Here is a 26,449-nt window from a genome sequence, read left to right on the forward strand (position 1 = left end):
AAGTTCTTCTCACTACCAGCAACAGGGATAGAGAGCATCTAGAAATATGCTGGAGCTAAGAGCACTCTTAAAACAAAACTGTGAGGAATTAAAGCATAAATTACTTACATTGAAACATTGGCTGTAGGTAAGATGCATGGGACAGTGCAGAGCAGGACAGTCCTTTATGGAGAGGAGGTACTTGTTACTTCTGGGTTGGTTGGGGTAGGTAGTACGGAAGGTTTATACATGAACTGGAGGACACTGTTGCACTTGGCGATGGGCCTGCCTGGAAGTTTGTCAGGATTTTGACATACATGTGTGAATGTGGAATGTGCTCTTGTTGGTTTCAGCCATTAGTTGTTAATTAACTTCCTTTGTCTCTCCCCCACTCTGCCTTCTTGACTTTGTAATTAAATTTAGGATGTCTCAAAATTTTGCCTTTACTAAAAGCATGGTGTTAGGAGTCAAATAAACCTACTTCAGGAGCCTACCAGTGAGTTACTTAACAGTTTAAGCCTCACCCTGAGCATAAGTGATCTGAGATTGAAAATACCCACCTTGTAGGCTGTTGTTTAGATAAGGAGGTCTTTAATATCTAAAGCCTTGCGTATAATCAGGTCTCAATCAATGGAAGCAAATTTATTATCCTAGTTCCCTATTCTGCATTGAAGCCTGCTGCCTGCAGCTCAGCACAATGTGCAGTGATCAGAGAGTAGCCCCTGGCACCCAGCTACTGTCCTCATTGCTGACTGTCACCCACCTCCAACCATTATCCCCACCATTTATGTGAGCAGATAATATGCTCATGTATTGAAAAGTAATCTAAGGTTATCAAAGTGGGCTACTAAGCAATTAGTGTTTATTTGGTAATGGAAAGTAATTAAATAGGTCTCATAAAGAACAAAAATGAAATATCATCATACCCATTAGGAATGTTTTCACACAGAATTTGAATAGCAAATAAAAATAACCAGGACTTAGTTAGCAGTCCACCCTCCTAATTCTTTTTTTCTCCATATAGGTTTAAAAATTACGGATAGAGAATCTAAACGTGTCCACATGTCACTGAGTCAGGGAACAGCTGGTTCTTACTCTGAAACAGAATAAGTGTTTGTGAGTCCATCTTTCTGGCACTCTAAAACAAGCCATAGGTGTGCACCAGTTGAAAGTGTGCTTGTTTCTTAGATGCTACACATATGCTCATAAGTGAAGCCAAACCATTATGTCCAAGAGACTATCCACACACTTTAAAAATGAATTATAGACCTTGGAAATGAAAACAGTAAGCTGAATTTTGAAATAACCTTTTTTGTTTATTTAGAAATAGACTGTTATTGTCTCTTGGCTGTCCTCTGTACCCAGTCCTTCACTTGCCCTGGTGTGTGCACTGAACCAGTCATGAGTAAAACAGCAAATCTGCTTATCGCAGTAGAATGAGAACTCCTGAACAGCTGGTGTCCTGTTACAGAGGATAGCTAAGTGTAAATTGCTCATTGCTACTGATGCATGCAAAATAGAACTTCCTTGGTTCTAGAGATTGAAATTTCAAAAAGAGAATAAGATGATGAGGCAGTACTGTGATGTTGACAGCCCTAATAAGAAGTTCTACTAATACTGTGAGTCTTTCTGTCAGCATTTGTAATTGAACTGTAGACATTAACTGGATTACACTTGTGTTAATTTCCCATTTACAGCGAAAGAAGCATATTGATTCCTGTCTATTCAATCCAAAATTGCCTCCTTGAAAAAAATACTGTGATCTACTTGAGAGAAAAACTGATACAGTTGATCAAGTGTGCTTGAGTCTCCACCTCTGATAGCTGTATCATGGAATCTAGTATATTGGTCAAAGAATTAAAACACTTCTCCCTCTTCTTGGAGGTCAATCTAGAACTTTATGTGGAACTTTAAGATTAATTCTTTGATAAAACTGAGATTGGTTTAGCTCATTTATTTTAGAGGGTTTTAAGTTACCCTCTCCCCTAAATGTCCACACCTTAAACCCCAGGACTGGTTAATTTGATCTTATTTGGGAAAAAAAGGTCTTTACAGACAGAATTAAATTAAGGATTTCAGGGAAATCATACTAAATTATATGGGTGAGCAATAAATTTTATTAGGGTAAAAGATAAGAAAGGAAAATAAACAGTGAAGACCATTTGAAGGCAGAGGCAGAGTTTGGAGTTATGCAGCCGACAGAGAAAATTTCAATCTGTAGAGGCTGGAAGTGGCCAGAAAGGATTTTTTCAGAGCCTTGGAAGAAGCCTGGCTCTGTTAACACCTTGATTTCAGACTTCTGGCCTCTAGAACTGTGAGGGAGTATATTGCTATTCAGTCAAGCCATCAAGTTTGGAGTAACTTTTGTGGCAGCCCTAGGTAACTAAAACATGCATATCGCATTGACTAGGTTGTCCACATTGCTGGAGAGAGCAGTTCACTGGATTATTCTGTTTTGTTTAGCTATGGTTAGTTGACACCTTATTATAAAATAAAATCCATTTAAATATAAACATGTGCCATATTTATATTACTCAAAGTCAAGTTGGTAAATCAGTAATTCATTTCTTTTAATTGAGTCACGTTAATTACATGGCATTAAAGGGGATAGGGGTAGCACTGACCGAGTCACTATTTCACGCCAGGCTTTGTTTTAGATGACTTTATCGGTTATCGTCTCTTGGCGACTTCATAGAGCTAGTCATTTTATACTCATTTTATCGGATTTAAAAAGTAATATGAATGAAGATTTAGTAACTTGCTAACATTCTCACAGGTAAGAAGAGATGAGACCTTCACTCTGATCTCCAATATGCAAAGAGCTTTGAAGTCACAACTCACATTCTGAAAACAGGAGAAACCTCAAAAAAATTAAAAATTGATGACCTTTGTTGTATGCCTCAGGGAACTGAGGTCCTGGGTTAATCTGTCACCGAGACTGTGGAGACAGGCTCACTCAGAGACAGCACATGAAGAACTGCTTATTTGGCACAGCTCTGTTAACTCAAAAGAACATTTCAAAGTTTTTTATTTTTATTGGTACATCATTACATAATGATAACATTCCCTGTGGGGAGTTGGTACATATACATAAAATATCTTAATTCTTTTTCATTCCCTTTCTCCTATCCCTACCCCTCCCTCCGTGTCTTGGTCTCCTTCCCTTTTGCAAAAGATCTAGCCCATTTTTTCTATTATCTGTCTTCATTTTGCTCTGTATTTATACTTTGGATTTCTCATATAAGAGAAACCATGCAATATTTAAGCTTGTGTTTCTGATTTATTTTACTTAGTGTCTTGGTCTCAGCGTGCATCCATTCTCCTACAAACTGCTCATGTTTATTCTTTTTATTAAAATTAATTTTATTGGTACATTTTAGGTATACAATATAATGACATTCATCATTGGAGATTTGTACCTTTACATAATATATCTTGATTCTTATTTTTTCCCCATTCCCTTGCCCTCACTTCAGCCCTTCCACCCTTCCCTACTTACAAAGACTTTGTTTCCGTTCTTTCATCTTCTCATATTAATTCCATTCCCCTCTTTCCTTACCCCTACCCCTCCAACTTCCCCTTGTTTATTCTTCTTTATGGCGGAGTACTGCTCCATTGTATATAAATGGCACATTTTCTTTTTCCATTAATGTGTTCATGGACATATATGCTGCTTCCAAGATTTATCTATTATGATGAATTGTGCTACTGTAATGATAGGTAGCCATGTGTCTCTGTAATATGATGCATTTAACTTTTTCAGGAAGATACCTAGAAGGGAATAGCTGGTCAAATGGAATTTCTAGTTTCGGTTTTTTCAGGAATCTCTATACTGATTTCCATGATGGCTATACCATTTTAAATTTCTACCAACAATATAGAAGGGTGTTCCTTTTTCCCAGAAGCTTGCCAGCATTGTTATTATTTGATTTCTTTATGATAGCCATTCTTTCTGGAGTAAGGTAGAATCTCAGTGTTGTTTTAATTTGCATTACTTTAATGATCAGTGATGTTGAAGAGTTTTTTAATGTATTTATTGGCCATTTGTACCTTATCTAAAATGTGTCTATTAATTTAAGCTGCCCATTTTTTGATTGGGTCTTTTATTGGGGGAGGTCAAACTTTTTTTGAGTTCTTTGTGTATTCTAGATATTAGTCATCTGTTAAAGAATAGCTAGCCAATGTTCTTTTTCCCATTCTGTAGGTTGTCTCTTCACCCTTTTGGTTATTTTCTTTGCTGTGCAGAAACTTTTTATTTTGATATAATCCCATTTGTTGAATCTTGGTGCTGTTTGTTGTGAAATTTTGATTTTGTTCAGAAAGTCTGGCTATCTTTCAGAGTTTTACCTATTTTATCTTCCTGCAGACTGTTTTTAACATTTAGATCTTTGATCCATTTTGATTTTAGTTTCATACATGGTGTGAGATATGGGTGTATATTCAGTCCTCTGCAAGTGGGTAGCCAGTTTTCCTAAGACTATTTGTAAAAGAGGCTGTCCTTCCTCAAGTGTTTGTTTTTGGCCCCTTTGTCAGAGATCAGATAGAAGAATGTTCCTGGAGTTATATCTACAAACTGTTCTGTTCATATGTCTGTTTTTCTACCAATACTATGGTGTGTTTTTTTAAATCATTGTAGCTTTGTGGTATAAATTGAAGTCCAAGATTGTAATGCTTTCTGCTTCACTCTTGTTGCCAGTATCGTTTTTGCACTTCTAGGTCTCTTCTGGTTCCATATGGGTTTCAGGATTGTTTTCTCTAGTTTGGTGAGGAGTACTATTGGTATTTTGATTGGGATTACATTAAATCTGAGGAAAATTTAAATAGCAACTTTGATGAACTGCTGGAGGCTCAAGGCAGATTAGAATAAGAGTAAGAAATTCCTGGGAAGCCTAGCCTTGTAAAGTCCTTCACACTGTGGGCTTTCCCTTTCAGAAAGCACAGAGTACTCTTGGTGAGAAAGTACTCTGGGAAAGATCCCCTATGACCTTGGCAGTGTGAAGGGAAGAGAAATTGCTCCAGATGTTTTCCGTAACAAAAGCTCAGTCTCCAGAAGAAAGGGATTTGTCCAGAGGGCAATTCTGAAATCTTTCCCAGTAAAGGGAGGGGCATTCTGCTACACTCCAGCACTATCTCAGCAGAGGAAGGAAAGGAAAAGAAAATCTATAACCATCAGGGAACAAGACCTCGAGCAAATATATAGGGAACAGTGAAGCCAGGTAAGGGAGTAAGGACAGTGGGGGAAAACCCTAAATGCCATAAGGAGAGAGTGACAGAGCACCTTTGAGGGCTACAACCCCAAGAAACAGTCCCACTGCATGAGGCTTAGAAGATAATTAGAGGGCTCCCCTGTACTCTACCCACCAGCATACTATAAACCTGCAGTACTCAGTGTTCCCCAAGACACAGGGTTTCTGAAGGGCAGTACCAAAAGTAGCCCCAACTCAAGACAATAAGAAACAAAACCAAAATCCTAATGGTATTTGAAGTCTCTGATTACCACTACCGCCAACAAATGTTAAACACATCCTAACTCATAGCTAGATTAACAAAAATCCTTACACTGTTTACCTCAGTTTCTATTACCTGTTACCATATATATGCAGCTTTCAGTAAAAAATTAGAAGGCATGCAAAAAACATAAAAAAGAAAGAATCAAAGTAATCATAAGAACATACTGAAATATGAAACATATTAAAATTATAAGACAAACAATTTTAAATAATCATGATTAATATGTTAAAGTTTCTAATGCAAACAAATTTTAAAAAGATGAGTAGGGTTAAAAAGAAACAACAACAAAAAAACCAACAAAATAGGTACACCCAGGCATATTATATTCAAACTACACTAATCCAAGACAAATAGAAAATCTTGTAGGAAACCAGAGGGGAGCAAAAACCCTCCTAATCTATAGAAAAACTTAGATAGCAATTACAGCAGACTTCTCATCAGAAAGTGTGCAGTTACGAAGAGAATGGAGTGTTAATATTTGAAATAATCTTTGAAAGAAAATAAATAAATAAATAAATCCTTGAAAGAAAAATCTGCCAACCTAGAATTGTATGTCTGATTAACTTATGTATTACAGATATCAGAGAAATAAAGACTTTCTCAGAGAAATGAAAACTGAACGGATTTATTGCCTTCAGACCTGCCCTATGGGAAATGTCAAAAGATGTTCTTGAGGGCCGGGGATTTAGCTCAGTGGTTCCACTGCCTGTCTCATAAGTGCAAGGTCCCAAGTTCAATCCCCAGTACCAAAAAAAAAAAAGATGTTCTTGAGGTAAAATTAAAATGATACAGGTTATAAACTTGCATGTACCCAAAGAAACATTGAGGTGTCCGGGAAAGGATAAATGAAAATATAAAGATAGATATATTTTATCCAAAATACAACTTTGTAAAGCAATAATAGTAGTACTCTTTTGGGGGGCAGTAGTATATTTATAAGTGAGTTAAATGACAACAGTGTTACAAAGGAACAGGATGATATAGGAATTTTCTATTTTTAGGTTCCTGTAGTTCTAATGAACTATTGTAGTGTTAATTGAAGGCAGATTTAGATTATTCAAATATTTATATTATCGGTCCTAGTGCAAACATGAAAATATAAAAATCAGCATAAATTATACATCAAGAAGAGATAAAATAGAATCATATAAAATGCTCAATAAAAAATAGTCATAGAAGGGAAGGAAATAAATAACAAATGCAATGAGTAGAAAATAGGTATAATGATGATAAATTTTGTTCTTAATCTATTGATAATCACTTTAAATATGAATAATATGAACATGCCACCTAAAGATAGAGATTATCAGATGAGACTAAAAGAATTAGGCCACAACATCCTCCGAAACTTCTACTTTAAATATAGACCTAAATAAATGCTACATATGAGAAAGAGAAAATGTTCTAGTCCCAGGTCTCTCCCTAACTTGATATATGTTACAGTCATGTAAACTTTCTGAAGCTCATCTCCTTGTTGGATGTTATTATGAGTTTTCTTGAAAGCTTTTGCTGAGGAGTTTAAACTTGGTTTGATAAGAGTAGGCTCCAACCTTTCCTCATTTTTCATACTACATATTAGCCCACCCTACCTTATACCCTACAAATGATTTCCACTTTAGTCTTATGAGGTAAGTCTACCAAATTCTAGGCTAAATTTTAAGTGAGCATTTTTTTGGTAACTAATAAATTAAAACCTGGTTCTAAAACAAATGGCTTAACTGATATAAGAGATAGTAGCATTCTGTGCATATGTTCTTATAGAGGTTCTTAGTATAGTGCAAGCCTTTATTTATAGAAAGGACAACTGGGAAATTTGAACAAGTCCATGTCTTTTTCTGATTTGAGCTGATTCTTGTAACACATATCTTAAAATTGGCCACTGAAAAGGAAAATTTTTTAAAATTTCTTATTTACAGGATAAATTGTTTAAGTGAAATTACTCTAAATATATAATTGTCATTAAATTTACATAAATTCACTTTATGGTGATGGAAAAAGCAATGTACTAAATTTTTGAGAAAATTAACATAAAATGGAGGTAGGTACTTATTTACTACCATCAATCAGCATGAGATCAATTATTTATTCTAAAATTTGCAAAGTCAGGATAGAGGTGTAACTCAGTAACAGAGCACTTACCTATCATGTGCAGTGCCCTCATTTCAAGCTATAGAGCTGCAATCATCAATCAATCAGTCAATCAGTGCAAATAGAATGTATAAGGTTGTGAACCATCTGGGAAACAAATGTCTATGAAATCAAGCTTTAATAGTGAAAAGGTTAAAAGTTTATATTCAGTTTTTAAATTGTGCAGATTACAATTAGACAAATTGAATTTTGCTACTCTTGTTTTAGTCTTTGATTTTTTTTTATATCAGGGTAAAACCCAGGGCCTCACACTTGTGGGCAGGCACCGCACTGCTGAGCTACATCCTCAGGGCTCATTTTATGTATTTAGCAAAAATGAGAAAACATTGAGAACTCTGATTTTAGAATGAGAAGTTTTATTGAATGATTCTGAATTATATTTTGCCTTGTAACCTGTAGCAGAATAATGAGCCTAAAAGAGTCTTTAGCAGAAGAGTATAATGAAACAGAAGTTCAGGCAAATTGGAAATGAGTCATTAAAAGTCATGGTTTTTCCCCTGGCTTCCAAAGGATTAGTTTAGAAGATCTTGGGCTTTCTCATGAGTAGAGAAAGATCATGGGCTTTTCTCATCTTTAAATGCAAAATACAGAACTTTTTGAAAGTGTGGAACTTTAGAGATATCTTAATTGTGAATTATGAACATGACAGAACTTTTGAACTCATGATTCATTGCTCATGAACATACCAGAGTGAAGGGATCTTTTGAAATCTGGCAACCTTTAAAATCTTATCTCACTCTAATTCATTCCCTGTATCCAAGTTAAACTGCATTACTTGTCCATTTCATTAAAAATTGTGCCTTTTATGACAGTCATAGAGATCTCTTTTCTCAATGTGGGGTGTTCATCTCTCAGTCTCTTAAAAAAACCTTATCATTCTTTAAGAACAACTGAAATGCTTTCTCTAATTACCAAAGCTAGGAAGGCTTTATTTCTTGTCAAGATCTTCATAGTTGCTTCTACCACTCATATGGAAAATTTTAACTGTACTTATGAAAGTGTTTTACTTCCTTCATGTGGTTATAGGTATCTGAGTATCATGGTATTTCCTTGACTATAATAAATATTCAGAGAATATTAATGAATGAATGAGTGAGTGAATGAATAAATGTGCGAATGAGTTGAGCATGTTTAGGAAATGACTGTACAGTTACATGGTTGGCCCGGTAATATTTGCTGTCTTAAACTACTTTGTCGCCACAGCCATAATGACTGGAGAGAGCTTGCAAAAAGTTCAATTCTATAGATACTCACAGGCAAGTAATATATTGTACATTAGTTCATTGAGTTTAAAACTTATGAAGTGCTATGTGAACCATTAATATTTACAGTTTGACACTGAGATAACATTATATAAAGTAATATAATGCACAGATAAATCATAAATTAATATCCTAATTTACATATCAAATATTGCTTAGTATTTAATATAGGCTGCAACTCTTCTTCATGGACTCTACAAAGGGTTAGCTATAAAACTAGAGCATGCATAGATGGAGGTGATTTGGGTTTTATAGGTAGGTACTATTGAGGTAGTATTTATAGGTAGGTACTTGTCATCATCTTAAGATTTAAAACTTGAAAATTACTGACAATGAAAGATTATGGAAAAAAATATTTTCACAAAGAGAGTAAGAGAGGTGAAAGTATATGTTTGGTGATGTAAATCTGAAATTTGACAGCTCAGACCTTTCTAGAGACAGTGTTTTAGAGTCTATTACCCGGAATAGACCTTTGCTACAGCTTATTAAGTGAATGCCCAGTGGTAGTGAGATTCCTTAGAAGGGCATTATGCTTTTAACGCCATTTGTTGGGATTTTACTGAGAATTGGATTTAACAAGAATAATTACATTATCAAGCTGAAAGATCCCCTTACTGTGCTGACTCGCAGGAGTGCCGTTAGCTTGCTTTGTCCCTTCTGTCATTATGTACCTTACTGATGTGATATAGGAGTGTCATTTTAATTATGTAGCATGACCCTGAGGAACTGGTTTTATGTAATGTCTCTATTCCACTTTTTGGTAAGCAACTTCTCAAATGTATTGACAAGGTTGTTTCCTTTTGTTCTGCAAAAATGAGTGAGAGGAGGTATATTTATAGCATGGCATTTTGTCAACAGTGGAGAAGAGGTAGTAATCAAACTTTCAGAGCTATGAAGCACTGTGAGTATCCCTTTCAGGTCCCTAGTGTAATTTGTTTAAAATTGACCATAACTACACGATGACAACTTGTGGTTCTGCATAACTGATCTGAACTTCCTCATGTGCCCCATTTCATCTATTGATGGAGGAAGAAGGATAGAGAGAGATGGGAAATGTTTCTGGACCTTGCCTGTTGTGTATAATGGAACACTTCGGGTTACTCAGTTGCTTCCTGGTGACTGTCGTTTAAGTTAAAGCTTCTTCTCAAGCACACTTCTGTTTTCCTTCCTTGAACAGCATTCCAGTGCAGAAGGGTAGGCTATTTGAAGAGGAATCTTGGACTTGGCTGGCTTCTGGTTCTTTAGCCTTCACTGAGTTGTAATGTCCTGCTATGTCTTTGGGTCCTGCCCTCTTTCTTAGCTGCATCCGCTTTTCAGTTGGCAGTATCTCCTAGTCTGTTCTCTTAGTAGGATCAGTGTGAGGCCACCTTCCCTCTACCCATTGCTGCTGTTGTTTGTAACTGATCACTCACATCTATAGGTCCCTCAGTTCCCACTGCACAGAGTCCCTGACAAACAACTTAAGTCTTAAGTTATACTGGGATTCCATTTACAAAACTCAAGGGACCTCAGAACTCTTCCATCTCTCCCATCTTTCAAAGTTCTTCCTCCATTAGATACGGCTAAGTTCCATTGCTTCTTTACTGAAGTTATCCTGCTTTGCTGTCTGCCATTCCCTGAAGTTCTTCCGCAGTGTTGAACGAAAATAGCAGATGTGTGCTTCTGCTTGTGAACCCCAACCCTAACAGTATTACTTTTGAAAGATGAGCACTTTTCCTTTTTTAACCATAAAACAAGTACTTTCTGTGGACCATTGCAATACAAGAATTTTAAAAAGATTAAAAACCAAAATGCTTTTTTTTCTTAACTCATCCAAAAGAATTAGCTCTCCCAGAAAGCAGACTCCTTCTGCACTGTTCTAAAGGTTTTTGTCTGCTTGAAACAAAACAAAATCTCCATTTATTTCACTAGAGTTATGTACTTAGTTTAGTTAAAATAAAACACATAATAGTCCTGGTTAGAGGCCAAAACTATCTGTGCGTTGATTAAATGTGATTTATGAAAACTGTCTTATTATACAGATTTACCAGGCATGGGGCCACATTGACAGAGGGAAAAGCATGTAGGAAGAAAGGTGCTGACAACATTTTTGATGAGAAGATCAAGGTTTGATGATGCTCAGACCTCTCCCACTGGTGCAGGCTGCATATTTTCCCTGTCAGGACATCCCTGATGCTGAGATTCCCAGATGAGACCCACTGATAGGATCAGCAGGAATTGGTGCTTTGGCCAAGAAAAACATTAATTTGAAGGTCACAAAAGCACAAAGGGGCCTGTCTTATAAATGTTAACATTGTGTGTGTGTGTGTGTGTGTGTGTGTGCATTTTTAAAAGACAAGTTAAGCTCTTTTCTATGGGTCTTAATTTAAATTCTGTCTCTTGGCCTCTAGGGAGAAGAACACAATAAGAAAAATCCTACAATTCAGTTTAATTCATGGCATATCACACATGAGCAGCAGTTGTTCCTTTTTGAGCGCTGCACTTGTCAGGGAGTGATCATCACAGAGCAGGGTTCTTAATCCATTTGGGAATTTCACCTGGTGTGTTTGAGTTAGGAACACAATAGGATCTGTTGCTTTTGCCTTCTATTTTTAAATACATGTACATTTTGTTGGAAATGTTACAATGTAAGGGAATCCCAATTCCTGGGCTTTACAATAAGCAGCCAGGTTTTGGTACCATTGTCAGAATTTTATTCTTGGAACCAGAAGGGTAATCACTTTTGCACAAAGTTTCATTTAGATAGTTAAACCCAGATGTTCATATCTTGTCTCTTACTTCTGTCCCTGTCCATAATGCATTCTCATTGACTTAACTGTTACTTACTGAACTTTCATCTGACTCATGCCTTCTGCGTTCCAGTTCAGCCCTCATGGTGGTTCTTCTGACAATTTACCACATGCCTTCTCACATGCCTATCCAAGTATAAAGCTGGCAGAGGTGTCCTTTTCTCATTTCTGGGTTTATGGTCAGGGATCTGTCTACTCCAGGGCACCAGCAATTTGACTCCATGGTTGAAGAGGCTGGCTGATATTGAGAAATTATTCAGTGTAATTCACCATATTAGCTGGATAAAAATGCAAATCATATGGTCATGTACACCAAGATAGGAAAATTGGTAGAAAAAATTCAGAACTCAATATAAAAATTCTCAAAAATAGGAATAGACGAGAACTATTACTCAATATGTAAAATTATCTCAACTTATAGAGAGCGCCTACAAAAGCATTTCACGTTACATTATATGCAGTGGTGAAAGACTGAATACTTCTGTTAAAATTGAGAACAAAGCAAGGATGGATTTATTTATTTAAATAAGGTTGATAGTTCTAGACAGGGAAATAAGGCAAGAAAAGAAATAAAAGACATACATATCAGAAAGGGAAAATTTTTAGACTTACATTATTTGCAATTGATATGATATCTACCTAAAATGTCCCCAAAGATTATTACCGAAAAAACTTAAAACTATAAAAATTGAGTCCAGAAAGATTACAGGATACACAGTTAATAGAGTTTCTATATCCCAGCAATGAGAAGCCTCAGGGGTGCAATCAGTTACCATAAGAGTACTTATATATCCCAACAATGTGTGTATACTAAATTTGAAAATACAGTACCATTACAATCACTCCAAACTTAAATACTTAGGTGTGAATATAAAATCAAACACTTAAGTGTGACCTTAACAAAAGAAATAAAGGACTTACATGCTGAAAATTTCAAAATGTTAGTGAAAGAAATAAAAGAGGTAAATAAATAAACATGCTATATTTGCAAATTTGAAGATTTAACCTTATACACATGTCTATTTCTCCCTGTTGTACAAGTTCAATGCAATTCCAGTCAACATTCTCGTGAGAGAATTTTTGTAGATAAAGACTATTCTAAAATTTATAAGGAAATCAAAGATAATAGAATACGTAAAATAATTTTGCAAAAAAGAATAATGTAGGATGGGTTTATTTCATGTTATATATTCAAGATATTATATAACTAGTAATCAACACTAGTATTACTGGAGAGATAATATTAATCAGGGAGAATAGAGGATACAGAAATTTAGAGAACACAAAAATAGATCCACACAAATAGGCAGAATGAATTTTTTATAAAGGTAGAAAAGCAATTCAATTAAGAAAAGATAAGATTTTCAAGAAATAGTGCTAGAGAAGGGTAGAGAGAAAAGGAAAAGGAAGAGAGAGAGAGAGGCAAAGAAGGAGAAGGAATAAAAAGGAGGAGGAGGAAGAAGGAAAGAGGAAGTGGAGGAGGAGGAAGAAGAAGGAAGAAGAAGAGGAGGAGGAAGGGGCAGAAGAGGAAGAAGGAGAAGGAGAAGACAGAATAAAGAAGTCCAAAAACCAACAATAAAAATAACCAGTTAGAAAAGGGCAACAAATATGAAGTCACATTTTGGAGTAGAGGATATAGTTACATCAAATAAGTATATGAAATTATGTTCAGCACCATTAGTTATCAGGCAGATGCAAATTAAAACCACAATGTGTACCAACATATATTACTAGAATGGTTAAAAGAAAAAGTAGTGACACCACCAAGTGCTGGCAAGGATTTGAAGAATTTCAAACTGAACCACTCACAGAATGCTGTGCCATGGCCAATTTGGGAAATAGTTTGACTACTTAAAAAAATTAAACATATAACTACTTTATTAATCCATCAACTGAAAGATCCATCAGCATCAAAGATCCAGCATGATGCCCAGATGCATCTATTCCAGAGAAAATGATGATTTATATTCATGGAAAAGCTTGTACACAAATGTTTATGGCATCTTTCTCCATAATATCCAAAAGTGAGAGCCTATATGCCTTCAACAAGGGAATGATAAAACATGCTGTAATTTTTCCATCCCACATAATAATTCTCAGAAAAAAATTGTTGCTATGATATCTCTAGATAAATTCCAGAGAATGATACTGTGTGGAACAGAAAAAAAATGTCAAAAAGCTTGCATACTCTATGTCTCTATTTCCATAGCATGCTTGAGTTCCCAAGATCGTTGAAACAGAGAATGAATGGAGCAGTGGTTGCTAATGGATGAGTGGGTGTGACCACAGGTGGGCATCATGCTTCGTCTTTGTGGTGATGGAAATATTTTCTATCATGATTTGGAGGAAATGTTTCAGAATTTAAGAGATTGGAGAGACCAGTGGGTGAAACAGGAGGATTTATTTAGGTGCACACCAGCTCAGCAGACTCTTGTCCAAAGGCTGAGCCCAGAACAAAGGAAGGGCTCTAGTTTTATACATGTTGTGGAGGGAAATTTGTCTGCTTAACAGCACAAAACTTGTGGACAGAAGCAGAGCAAAGGCAGTTAGTCAAGTTGTGATGGTTTTGTAACTTAGCATATCTTGGTGGCTTTTGTGGGTATAAAACAGGATCTTATGAGGACAGTTGTTTGTGAAACCTTACTTACAGGAACAAAGTTACTAATTTTATTTGTCAAAGAACAACAGCCGTAGGGAGGGGGAAATCTAAGAGGGAATTGCTTTGGTTGGGGAAATTTGTTTTTCCTTCTTTTTTAAATCCTGCTTCAAAACTTGCTGTGTTTCATCAGTATCATCCTGAGCTGTGGGAAAGAGTGCTGAACAATCCTTGGGCTCATTCCAGTTGCCATTTATCCCTCATTATTCTCATCTTTGCTGCCTTGCTGGTTTTGCTGCCTGTGTGTAAATCTGCTTAGACTTTGAAGAACACCAAAATCCCTGCTTTATGCCTGAATATTTTTAGAGTTTTTAAAAGTTACACAACAAAGGTTAAAAATCCAGTTAAACTCCCACAATCTTGATTAAATATCAACTCAATAAGCAATCAATGAGCTCTATCCCCAATCTCTAATTTGTTTTCATTGTATTTTGTTAGAAGGTAGGGAAAAACATTGTTGCTCTTCCTACCCTCCAAGCACACTAGTGGTAATGATAATGAATATTGGGCTTCTGTTCCCATGATTTGCCGATTCAAGTTGTATTTACAGTGTTCAGCATTTTCTTTGACTCTGCTTTCAGGAAAAGGATCATAGAACTCTGAAGAGTAACAATCTGGGAAAATATAATCAACCAGATAATTTGTTTTTGCCATTATATCTATAAATACATCTAAATAATCTCTTCTCTATATTTTTTATTAGTACGTGTTTGCAGTACATTTTTACATTCCATATGTGGAGTTGGTACATGTACAAAACCATCTTGATTCTTTTTATTATTTGTTTTTTCTTTAAGGTAAACTTAAGTATGTCATATTTACCAAAATGAATCATATTTGTGTTGATTATTATGCTTCCATCAGCCTTTGGATTTCATAAATGTTAGCTATAGATGATTAGAAGATGCGCTTTACATTATAAGTTTGACTGAGTTTCAAACTGTGATTAATAGTTTATTTCAATTATATGAAAACTTAATTGTCTTTAAATTTACTTCATATATACAGTTATAGAAAAATAGTTCTGTAAATGTTAATTCATTATTTCAAAAAGTAAATTCTTTTACCTAAAAGTATACTCACTCATAAAAACACACAATCACAAACACACCACAAAGTTCCATTAAGTAGTTGTTTTAATGCACATAAAATTTGTCTTAAGTCACATGTAAAAGTGTATTCACACTTTGCTTTTCAGGAATATAATAATTCTATAGAACAAATCCCATTTGTATTCATAACGAGACAGAACTGCATATTCATTTTATTCAAAATTTGACGTTATGCTATTGAGCTCCACCTTGTTTCTGCTGTATGTTTGTTTTTGTTTGTTTGTTTCCGATAGAAATATAAGAGCTGCAGAAACTGGAAGAAAGCTGTGGCTTCCATCCATTGTTTGTCTGGTAGTATCCATTTTTGCTGGAAAATGTTTTTCTCCATCCTACCAACCAATACCGCCATATTTATTTATTATAATCCTGCCTTTCTCACTACATTTGGTGAATAGAGGAATACATACTTCCCCCGCAGCTGAGACCCTTCAGTAGGAGCTACAAACTAAGACTACACAATTTCAGCCTCAAATTGCTTCCTGGCTTCAGTTGCAGAGATGTAATCCCAGGAGCTATGAGCCTTCATGGCCCATTTTGTGGAGAGGAAAGAAGAGAGGCTATTTTTAGGTAGAAATAAAGATTTCCAGAAGAGAGGCAAGGTGAGATCAGGAGAGAAACATCAGGATTACTGCTTCCATTTGTCTTTGAGGCCCAAACGTATCTCTTCCCTTTGATTTCAGGCATCTTTTGGCAGAGTCTTTCAATTCATAGATTTACATTTTTACACTTTTTCTTACAATCAGTAGTGGCCTGTTGAAGAAATTCAAATTTTGTTGTCATTGTTTTTTTGGTTTTTTTCATTAAGTTTATTGGTACATTTTAGGTATACATTATGGTCATATTCATCATTGGGAATTTGTACCTGTACGTGATATATCTTGGTTCTTGTTTTTTCCCCATTCCCCTTCCCTCTCTTCTACCCCCTCCACCCCTCCTTATTTACAAATACTTTGTCTCTATATTTTTCCTTCTTTTGTCATATTTTTCTTTCCCTTCTTTCCTTTTCCTCACCACCCCCCTTCCCCTTCCCCTTTGGACCTTTTCTTCCTATTTGACAGTATCTATTATACATTTTGGTCCTCATTTACACTTTCAGTTTCTCACTCCCGAGAAGCTGTTTGGTATTTACATGTCTGTCCTATTTATTTCACTTGAGAGTATGGTCTCAATGTGCATCCATTTAGCTGTCAGTGTCTCTAGTTTATGATTCTTTATGGCTGAGTAGTGCTCCATTTTATTAAAAAAACACATCTTTATCCAATCTCCTGTTTATGGGCATTTGGGCTGTTTCCAAGAGTTAGCTATTACAAACTGTGCAGCTATATTATTAATTTTAGATATTAGCATTTTAAAATTTGAAACAGTTGTTACCCTCTAGCCTAAGACCATCAGCAACATTCTTATAAGTTAACAAAGTCTAGTTTATTACTAGTTGTCATGAGTGAAAATGCACAGAAGGAGGAATCATGGAGTGATTCTGTATCAGTTATTAAGAAGAACCTATTATGTCATTTGCATTTGGGTACTTTTGGAGAAGATTTGAAAACCTGGGAGACTTTGCTTAAGGTTGGAAGCTGTCAACAATAGGAGTTACTCTATGATTGGGTACAAATGTATTAGCATTTTATCTACAGGCACAGATTAGAAAGGCTGAGCATGGTAGGGCTAAGGGTATAGCTTGGTAGTAGGACACTTGTGTAGCATGTGAAGGTTGCTGGTTAAATCCCCAGTACCATAAAGAGAAAGAATGGGCAGGAGGAGAAAATGAAAAAGGGAAGAAAGACTAAGTGTGGGACTGGTTGCAGCCATCACTCATATTGGCTAGGATGGATTACAGCTGCTAGTTTTGGCATGGACTGTGTCTGTGTTCTGTCTGTGTTCAGATCTGTTCTTGTCTTCATAGATCATGGTTATAGAGTGACCTGATGTTAATGTTCTATGAAATTGTTCATGTTTAACAGAAAAATCTGCCTGCTGTGAGGCCCCAGTCTGCTCCCAGAAGCTAGAAGCTGCTTTTCTCTTTTTCAGACCCCTCTTTTGACCAAAGACAGACAGATTCAGTACTTAGAAAATTAATTAATAATATCTAGATTTTCACCAGTGCTGAGCTTTATTGGATCAGCAGGTTGTTTAGCAAACACAGATTCAGTTGGACTGAAGTTAGTCTCTCCTATTCCTTTGGTTGCAAGTTACATTCTTCAATACTCAGATGTGACAAGGGCCTGATAGGCACATTTTTAAACTCTGAATATGATATGTTGGCCAATGGGAACACAAGTGTCAGAAACAAAATGTTGATCTTAGATAATTACAAACTAAATACTTTAAAGATTGAAAGAAAATTCTTATTTTAACTTTTCAAAAGTATTATAGGTTAGATTTTTTTAAATCCTTCTAATTCTCAAATCTTAGAGACTTTTTTCAGCTTTTAAAAATTAATTCAGTTAAAGTTGTTTTTGCATGAAGAATTTTCAAAATGACTATTAGAGATACACTGGTTGTCATGAAATGCTACTCATAGCTAGAGCTGATTATTTTGGGCATTTTGGGTCCTTTATACATACAGTATATGCCTATAAACATTGAGTCATATCGCCAATAAACGTTTAGTGACAATCTGTGTTGAGGAAGAGAATTGGAGGAATGGATGCGTAAGACAGCTTTCCTCTCTCAGGACTCATGGATGAATAAATCTGCCTTGCTCCAGTCTTTTCTTCTTGTAACTAAAAGTGCAGGTCCATAGCCAGACTTCCTCAGAAATTGCACAAGTGTTTCTTACATGCTACGTGATGATCATTTCTAGAAACTAAGAGTAGTATTGTAAAATATTTTCTAGAGATATATCTTTTATTTTGCAAGAGATTTTAAGAAGTTATTCTATCAAAAATATGGGCTATTTATGGTATTCTTTAAATAAAAGTATAATCAAATGGCCATCATTGTGTCTTTGTGGTCCTGAAGCATCAAGAGTGTGCAGGCAGTGCAAATGGCCTATTTATTTTCCTTAAGGAGAAACATTGCAAAGATCAGTCTCTGCCATAGGAATAATATGAGCCCCTTTTATTATAATTAAAAGCCAACATTTTCATTAATGATGTTAGCAGAAGTTATGAAAAGTTGTTTTTGTAAAGGATACAAATCAAATTTGTAACATTTTGGCTGGCTTATGAAGTCCTCCTTTATCATATTTACAAAAGTTTTTGCAGTGTTTTCCTTTTTAATGAATACTTAATGTTTGCTATGAACCTCAAATTCAGTCCAGCATGTGCATAGCTTTAGTTGACACTTAGCCTGAGGAGGTACACCACCCATCTGTGGAGGGACTTGGACAGGAACAGAAGTGTCAGACAAGAGAGAGCCTGGTGCAGCCTTGTTCCTGCCTTAGGGCAGGATGGGGAAGGGTTTTACCAGGTAGTCCATAGCATGGGAGGGGAAACAATATTGATGCCCAACTATCGTTGATCTCTTTGTTATAGTTATGAGCTAGCCCTAGAAAAGGCAAGTGAGTACTTCTATGAAAGATTACAATAATAGCTGAAAATGCCATACTGATAGAATATTCTTTGTGGAAGGCATGCCATCCTTTGGTAAACTCTCCAAAAGTAGGACTTGGGAAGGAGAGTCTCAGTGTTCATACATCAATTCTTTCAACATTTTCTGATTTCATTGTAAATGTCAGGCACTAGTCTGGGTGTTTGAGATTCAAAGATGAACAACATATATTTCCTGCTTCCTAGGGACAAAGCAAAAGAGAGCTAAAACATAAAGAGAGGATGATGAAACCATTGTGAAATGAGATGAATTATGAGAATGTTTACAGGACAAAGAGGAGAAACACTTTACTTAATAAAGTGGCTTCACAGAGGAAAGAATAGGCTTTCTAGGGTAGCTAATGTCTAAATTGGATGTCAGTTGGGATTAGCCATGGGGAAAAGAGATGAGGATGGAGAAAGATTACCAAAATCATAGAAGACAAAAACAATAAGGCATGTGGAAAACTGTGAGCATTACTGTGAGGAGGAACTTTGCTTATTTTGTTTAATATAAAATCACATACTACTAGGATTATTTAATCATATAGCCTATGCCGCTTCTGCTAAGTAGAGAGAATACATAGCTTTGTAACTCTAACAGTAACATATGCCCCTAAAAACTCAAAAAAGGAGAATGACACTAATCAGGGCAAAACTAGCCGTAGGCTGTAGTCAAAGTGAAGGGTCAAAAAACTGCATGTTCCCTTTAGTTCTTCAGAATAAAGATAGAAAAACTCAGCATTCATATTTAAACATGAAAAATCTTAGGATAGCTACTCATTTATTTATTTATTAAACATATGTTTACCTGGAAATTGCTGGAAAGGTGATGTTCCATTCTATACCTATCCTGGCTGCAAGGCTGCATTTTACATTTGAATCCACTTCTCAAGGTGGCCCTATGGTAGCATGTTCTCGGCAATATTCTGATTCCCTTAGGATACTGAATCTTTTTGCTCTTTCCAGATCTCTGTCTCCTCAGGGAGTGAATGTGCAGAACAGGTGAATAAGATGACTTTGGATATGCATTTCACAACAAAAAATTCCATAATGTCACAGTTTAAAACTATAAATTTCTTGGCATGATAGCACAATAATCAAAGAACTTTACCATGTGCTTGACAGTTGGTCAAGTCTCATTAAATTGATTCTTTCAAAGGTGAACTGAGAATACACCTGTGATGGAAATATGCAAAAATAGGGTAAGAAAAATTTTTACGCCTGTAATTAATGTAGTTTCAAATTAGGCATCTTTATATTTATTTTTGCTCAGGAAAAAAGAAATAAGGAAGAAAAGGAGGAAGAAATGAAAACATTTTTAAAAAACTTTCTCTAAAAGCAATTTTAAATCTTTTTCACAACTAAAAAATTAAAAGTATTTGGATTAATGTTTAGCTGTCTTCAAAAGAATGAGAATTTTCCAGTGGCTGCTCACATGTATTCTCTAATTAGATTCTTTTATAAGAAAGCTAATCAAGGTGCCCAGAAGATGGTACATATGATTTGGATACCTGGGACTGATTTTGTATTTCTTAAGCCTTTATTACAAGTATATTTGAAAATATGAGTCATCTTTTTTCATTTTTAAAAGGGTGACCATCCCTCAGGTTTACTTAAAATATAAAGATATACACAATTACACAATACACTGTAATACATGCATGCTTTTATTTTATTTTACTTTACTATTTTATTTTATTTACTTTTTGGTGCTGGAATGAAACTCAGGACCTCCTGCATGGTAAGCATGGCTCTGCTATTAACCACCTAGCTACCTCCAACCCCAGCACTTGACTGAGAATAGGCTAGTTCCCTGTTTACCCTTAGGGCTGCTTAGTAAAGCTTCCTTTGGGACTTAGAAGAATGGATCTTCTTAAATGAATTTAAATCAAAGACAGTTGTGAAAGGAGCAACTGTAACAGTAGGCGTAAGATTCAACACTTGAAGTTATTTTAAAATGTATGCATATTGAAACTGATGTTGGATGTGAATATTTCCATAACTCTTAGGACATGATTGTCAAGTTTGATAACCAAATTTATTTTAAACTTTGTTTAGAAGTGTATTATCACAAGCAGCTAGAACCATTTTGCCAGTGTTAATATAATTCATTGGCTGTATCTCTAAATTGGTAGTCAGCAACTTTAGCCACTTCCCAGAGAGGTTGAGATAAGATCTCAGTTCACTCTGCAGTTTCATTCATGCAGCCACAGTGACACAGCTTATGAACTATATACATAGTAATACTTACGTAGTTTTCTTCTTTTAAGTAGAAATAAATTATGCCAAAAATCAAATTTAAATATAAATGAACATCTCAAGAAAATCAACTCCTCTGCCAGAACCTCTTGTTTCAGTTTTCCTCTTTTATGTGGAAATGTATTATACTAAGAAACAAATTTAAACACAAATTAGTATCTAAAGCAAATCAGCTTCTCGGTCAGAATTTCCTGCTTTTGTTCATATTGTCCCTATGCTATTAATCAATGTCCTTAGGCTGGAATCTTTGACTTTCCATTTAGTCTCTCCTACTTTCCACCTTCACATCTAATTAGCCATAAAGTCCTGAAACGAATCACCGGTTTTGTTCTGATTTACCTAGTTCCAGACCTCATCCCTGCAGTCCTGGATCACAACTAGTAGAAATGTTGACTGCTCCACTTTCTTTTGATTAGCTTAAGGCAGGCCACATATAATGCCAGTTGGATTCCTTAAAGCCACTTGATGTTATCCTTCTGCTGAAAACACTGCATGTCTCTTTCTCTGCCTTACTTATAGGGGCACAATCCAGATTCTTCACTGATATTCTAGACCTGCTGAATGCCATGGGAACAATTTTATTACTTCAAAATTACCAGCACTTAATATATAGAAGATGTACTATTTTCTACTTTTTAACTTTTTCATAGGCCCTTCAGTGACTACATTTCTATTTTGATACATCACAATATACTCTTCAAAATCTAGTTCAAACATTATGTTTTCTGCAGACACTCTCTTCTGTAGGAAGTGGAAATATATTTACTTATGTTTTTTATTCATCACACATTATCAAGCAAAAGATGAATATGAGAACCATCCTCTCTGGCTTTATTCAAATAAACAATTATTCAGTTGTGTGATCCACCTCAGAAATAAAAGGCCACAGAGATTCAAGTGAGGGTTCATGGCAAGTGTTGTAAACTCAGAAGATAAAGATGAAAGCCAAGAAAAATTCTAGGGAACTTGAATCTTAGGGATCTTGAAAATAGTGAGAAGGCATGTCAATCTGAGAGCAGAGTGCTACAAGGACACAGAGCCCTTAAAATGCACAGGAGTTTTAAAACACTAGAAGCAAATCTGGCTCGGCTTGACAGTGAGGGCAAGGATGAAAAGGAACAACTGAAAGGAAACAAGGATTATCCTATAAAGCATTGGTTAGTCCATGCTAAAACTATCTCTGAAACATGGTAAACACTCAGTAAACATTTATTTGATAAATAAATCACTTTATTACTAATATGTTAAACCTTTATGTGTAAATAGATCTATTAAATACATTTAATAATTCACTAGCTTATACCTATGTTTATATTCAAATATATTTAAGTAAATCTATTTAATGTATTAGGGTACACCTTGGCTTATTAAAGAAATATATTCACACTTGGCATTTTTACTACTCCAACTATTACTGTAAAAATTAGAAAATTTTTTACTGCTGTGAGTACCAAAAGTGGAGCATTCTTAAAGTTGACATGTATAAGCAAAATGTTCACGTCTATTTGTGTTTTTCTTTTTCTAGGGTCAGACATTGTTCAGTGGTTAATAAAGAACTTAACTATAGAAGATCCAGGTAAATAAATCATTTCCCATTGCTAGAATTTTTTTTCTTTGTGGCTTTAAGAAATATGCTTTCTCAGGGCTATTTAATATGCTAAGCAAGCAAACCTCCTAAGGAGGTATAATTAAATTTGAACTCTGCTTTTAGCATTTACACAAATTTTATGTCAGTCAACATATATTCAGCTAGAATCTAGTATATTTTTACATATTTAATGTCTTATCTTACATTATTTGATTGAGGTTATGGGTTATTATAGAATGGATGATATGTGTATTAATTATAGTCAATTATGTAATTAATTATATATATATTAAATATATGTCAATTAATTGTATATATAATTTATAGCAAGTGATTATGAAGTCTTGAAATTATTCTTTGTAAGAAACATAAAAAAAGTCTTAATAACATATAATTTTGCCTTAACTATTTTTAAAAGAGGTTTGAAAGTAATATTTCTAATTCTAAATTTTTGTCAGGTGAACATTGTGTGTATGTTTGTGTGTGTGTGCATGTGTGTGGGTTTGTGTGTGTGTTTGCGTGTGCACGTGTGTGCATGTGTATATGTATGTCTGTTCAATGCTCCTTTTTCAGTCACAAACTCATTAACTCCGTGGACATCAGGTCACTTGTGCAGCACAGCACTAATTAATTTCCAGAGCTCAGGAGCAGTTTCTCCCCCTGATATTTGCATTGTCTGTAACAAATGGCTCCATATACAAGATATTTAATGACTTTCAAAAACATACTGAAAAAAGCCTTCACATGTGGCAGGAAACTCACATCATTGAAATGAAAACAGGAAGTTCTCTGTTGTTTATAGAAAATGCCGAGAAGCAAAAACAATAGCTTTGAAAAGTGGAGGTTGCAGTGACCCGGAATGACACAGTGGAGAAGGACAGAGGTGCGCTAATCCACAGCACACTCCATCTCCTCAAGTGGAAAGGAGCTCAGCATGGTTTTGTGGCCTCTTGTGATTACCACCTCAGGGTCTTTTGGAATTCAGTACCTGGAGGTGCAAAGTTCATATTTTTTCCTCATTGTGAGATAACATCAGAAAATGCCAGTGAAATCCTGTACATACAGGCCTGTCTGCACCCCTTGCTCACTTGAGTTTTTAAAATACTTATCCTAGCAAGTTTCGTGGGTCTAAAACAATTAAGTAAAGATGAATCAGCTATTGTCAGTATCATATTATTTCTAAGTGAAAATAGAAGATGATTATAAGTAAACAAAGGCACACTCTTACAGAGTTCACATTTCAGTCCCATCCCAGGGGAACGCTTGCCTGATTTGTATAAGCTTTGGCACCTACGACAGATTGGAATAGAATAGTCAGTGGTAACTAGGAAGTGCTGATTGGCAGAGAATATTATAGATCAAAAGTTTAAGTGAATTTAAAAGTTTTTTTGTAAGGTAAATACTGAGCATGTACTTCAGTAACAGTTTGAGAAGGAAGGAAAGTATTTACAAATACAGTATGATAAACTGGTGAGGAACAATCACTATTAGAGATAAAGTGAATTATATCCAGGAAGAAATATACATTCTTAAATCACATGTATAATAGGCTGAAAATTACTTTTTAATTTTTTGATTTGGCTTTGCTTTGAATCCAAAAAAAGCCTAATGTACTAAGTTTTAAGAAGAGTAAAGAACATCTGTGACTGTTCTGAATATATAACAAATTATACATACAGAAAATGAATCAATTTGATAACAGTTCTGAACTGAATTGAACATGGTTGTGTAGCTGACATTATGGTAGTTATTTTGGTGGCTGAATCCATGAAATAAATGATACTACTTTGGAGCTGCTTATGAAGAAACACTAAGTACAAGGAATGATCAGAACATATAGTGAATATTTTAATTTTAAAAATAGATTACAGTAAAAGTCATATTGCTATTAATCCCTCTCAAAATATACCCCTTGTTTCAAAAACATTTATCCCACTGTTCTTTCTGTTGTTGTTGTTAAATTCTTTTATTGGTACATTTTAGGTATACAACACAATTACATTTCTCATTGGGAATTGTACCTTTACATAATGCATCTTGGTTCTTATTTTTTCCCCATTCCTAGCCCTCGCTTCATCCCCTCCAACCTTCCCTATTTACAAAGACTTTATTTCCATTTTTTCCATTTCTCATCATTTTTCCTTTCCCTTCTTTCCTTTCCCCTGCCCCTTACACTACCCCTACCCCTTTGGAATTTTTCTTCCTATTTTGCATTATCAATTATTCATTCTAATCATTGGTACATTTTAGGTATACATTATAATGACATTCATCATTGGAAATTTGCACCTTTACGTAATCTCTCTTGGTTCTTATTTTTTTACCCTGGCCCAGCCCTCCCTTCAACCCCTCCATTCCTCCCTATTTACAAAGATTTTGTTCCTATTTTTCCATTTTCTCATATTAATCCCATTCCCTTCTATCCTTTCCCCTAGCCCTCCCACTTCCTTCCCCTTTGCCCCTTTTCTTCCTATTTCACATTGCCTATTATACATTTTAGTCCCTATTTACACTTACAGTTTCTCACACCAGAGAAACTATTCGGTATTTATACATGTGTGTCCTATTTATTTCACTTAAGAGTATCGCCTCAATGTGCATCCACTTAGTCATAAATGTCTCTAATTTCTGATTTTTTATGGCTGAGTGGTACTCCATTTTATTATAAAACCACATTTTCTTTATGCAGTCTCCAGTTGATGGGCATTTGGGCTGTTTCCAAGTTTTAGGTATCACAAACTGTGCTGCTATGAACATGGGTGCACATACATCACTGTGGTATGATTCTTTTGTTTGGGGAAGATCCCCAGCAGTGGAATAGCGGGGTCAAATGGGACTTCTAGTCCTAGTTCTTTGAGGTATCTCCATACTGATTTCCACAGTGGTTGCACCAGTCTACACTCCCACCAGCAATGGAGCAGGGTTCCTCTTTCCCCACAGCCCTGCCAGCATTTGTTATTGGTTGATTTCATGATAGCAGCCATTCTTTCTGGAGTGAGATGGAATCTGAGCATTGTTTTAATTTGTATATCTCGAATGACCAGTGATGTTGAACATTTTTTCATGTATTTATTTGCTATTTCTGCTTCTTTGTCTGAGAAATGTCTGTTCATTTCAGATGCCCATTTTTGGATTGGGTCTTTAAATTTGGGAGGTCTGATCTTTTAAAATTCTTTATAGATTTGAGATAGTAGATCTTTGTCTGAGGAAGAGCAGGTGAAGATTTTTTCCCACATTGTGTGTTGTCTCTTCACACTGCTGGTGGATTCTCTTGCTGTGCAGAAGCTTTTTAATAAGAAGAGATCCCACTTGTTGGTTGTTTGTGCTAGTTCACGGGCAACTGAGGTTTTGTTCATAAAATCTTTTCCTACACCGATGTCTTCAAGAGTTCTACCTAACCTCTGTTCCAGCTGGTTCAGAGTTTCTATTTTAATATTTAGATCTTTAATCCATTTCGAGTTTAGTTTAGTGCATGGAGAGAGATATAGGTCTAGTTTTAATCTTTGGCAAGTTGAAGCCCAATTTTTCCAGCACCATTTATTAAAGAGGCTATCTTTCCTCCAGTGAGGGTGTTTGGCTCCTTTATCAAAGATGAGATGGCTGAGTGTGTCT

The 26,449-nt window shown here is 35.4% G+C and overlaps 1 protein-coding gene across 16 annotated transcripts in view; it reads left to right on the forward strand.

Annotated features, from left to right (window-relative positions):
* Rgs7 (regulator of G protein signaling 7) overlaps positions 1 to 26,449 on the forward strand; it is a 520,574-nt gene that overhangs the window by 332,218 nt on the left and 161,907 nt on the right. For 14 of the 16 annotated variants that reach the window (XM_087194092.1, XM_021265470.2, XM_087194091.1 and 11 more), the window contains one exon: positions 22,775 to 22,825. The exons of the other annotated variants lie outside the window; for them this stretch is intronic. In XM_087194092.1, coding sequence (XP_087050218.1) covers positions 22,775 to 22,825 — 51 coding nt within the window. The remainder of the gene's footprint in view (positions 1 to 22,774; positions 22,826 to 26,449) is intronic. 16 annotated transcript variants of the gene reach the window in all.

This window comes from Heterocephalus glaber, unplaced genomic scaffold (assembly GCF_053883595.1).
Source record: "Heterocephalus glaber isolate CG9 unplaced genomic scaffold, H.glaber_assembly_v1.0 deba00001600, whole genome shotgun sequence".
Taxonomy (NCBI): domain Eukaryota; kingdom Metazoa; phylum Chordata; class Mammalia; order Rodentia; family Bathyergidae; genus Heterocephalus; species Heterocephalus glaber.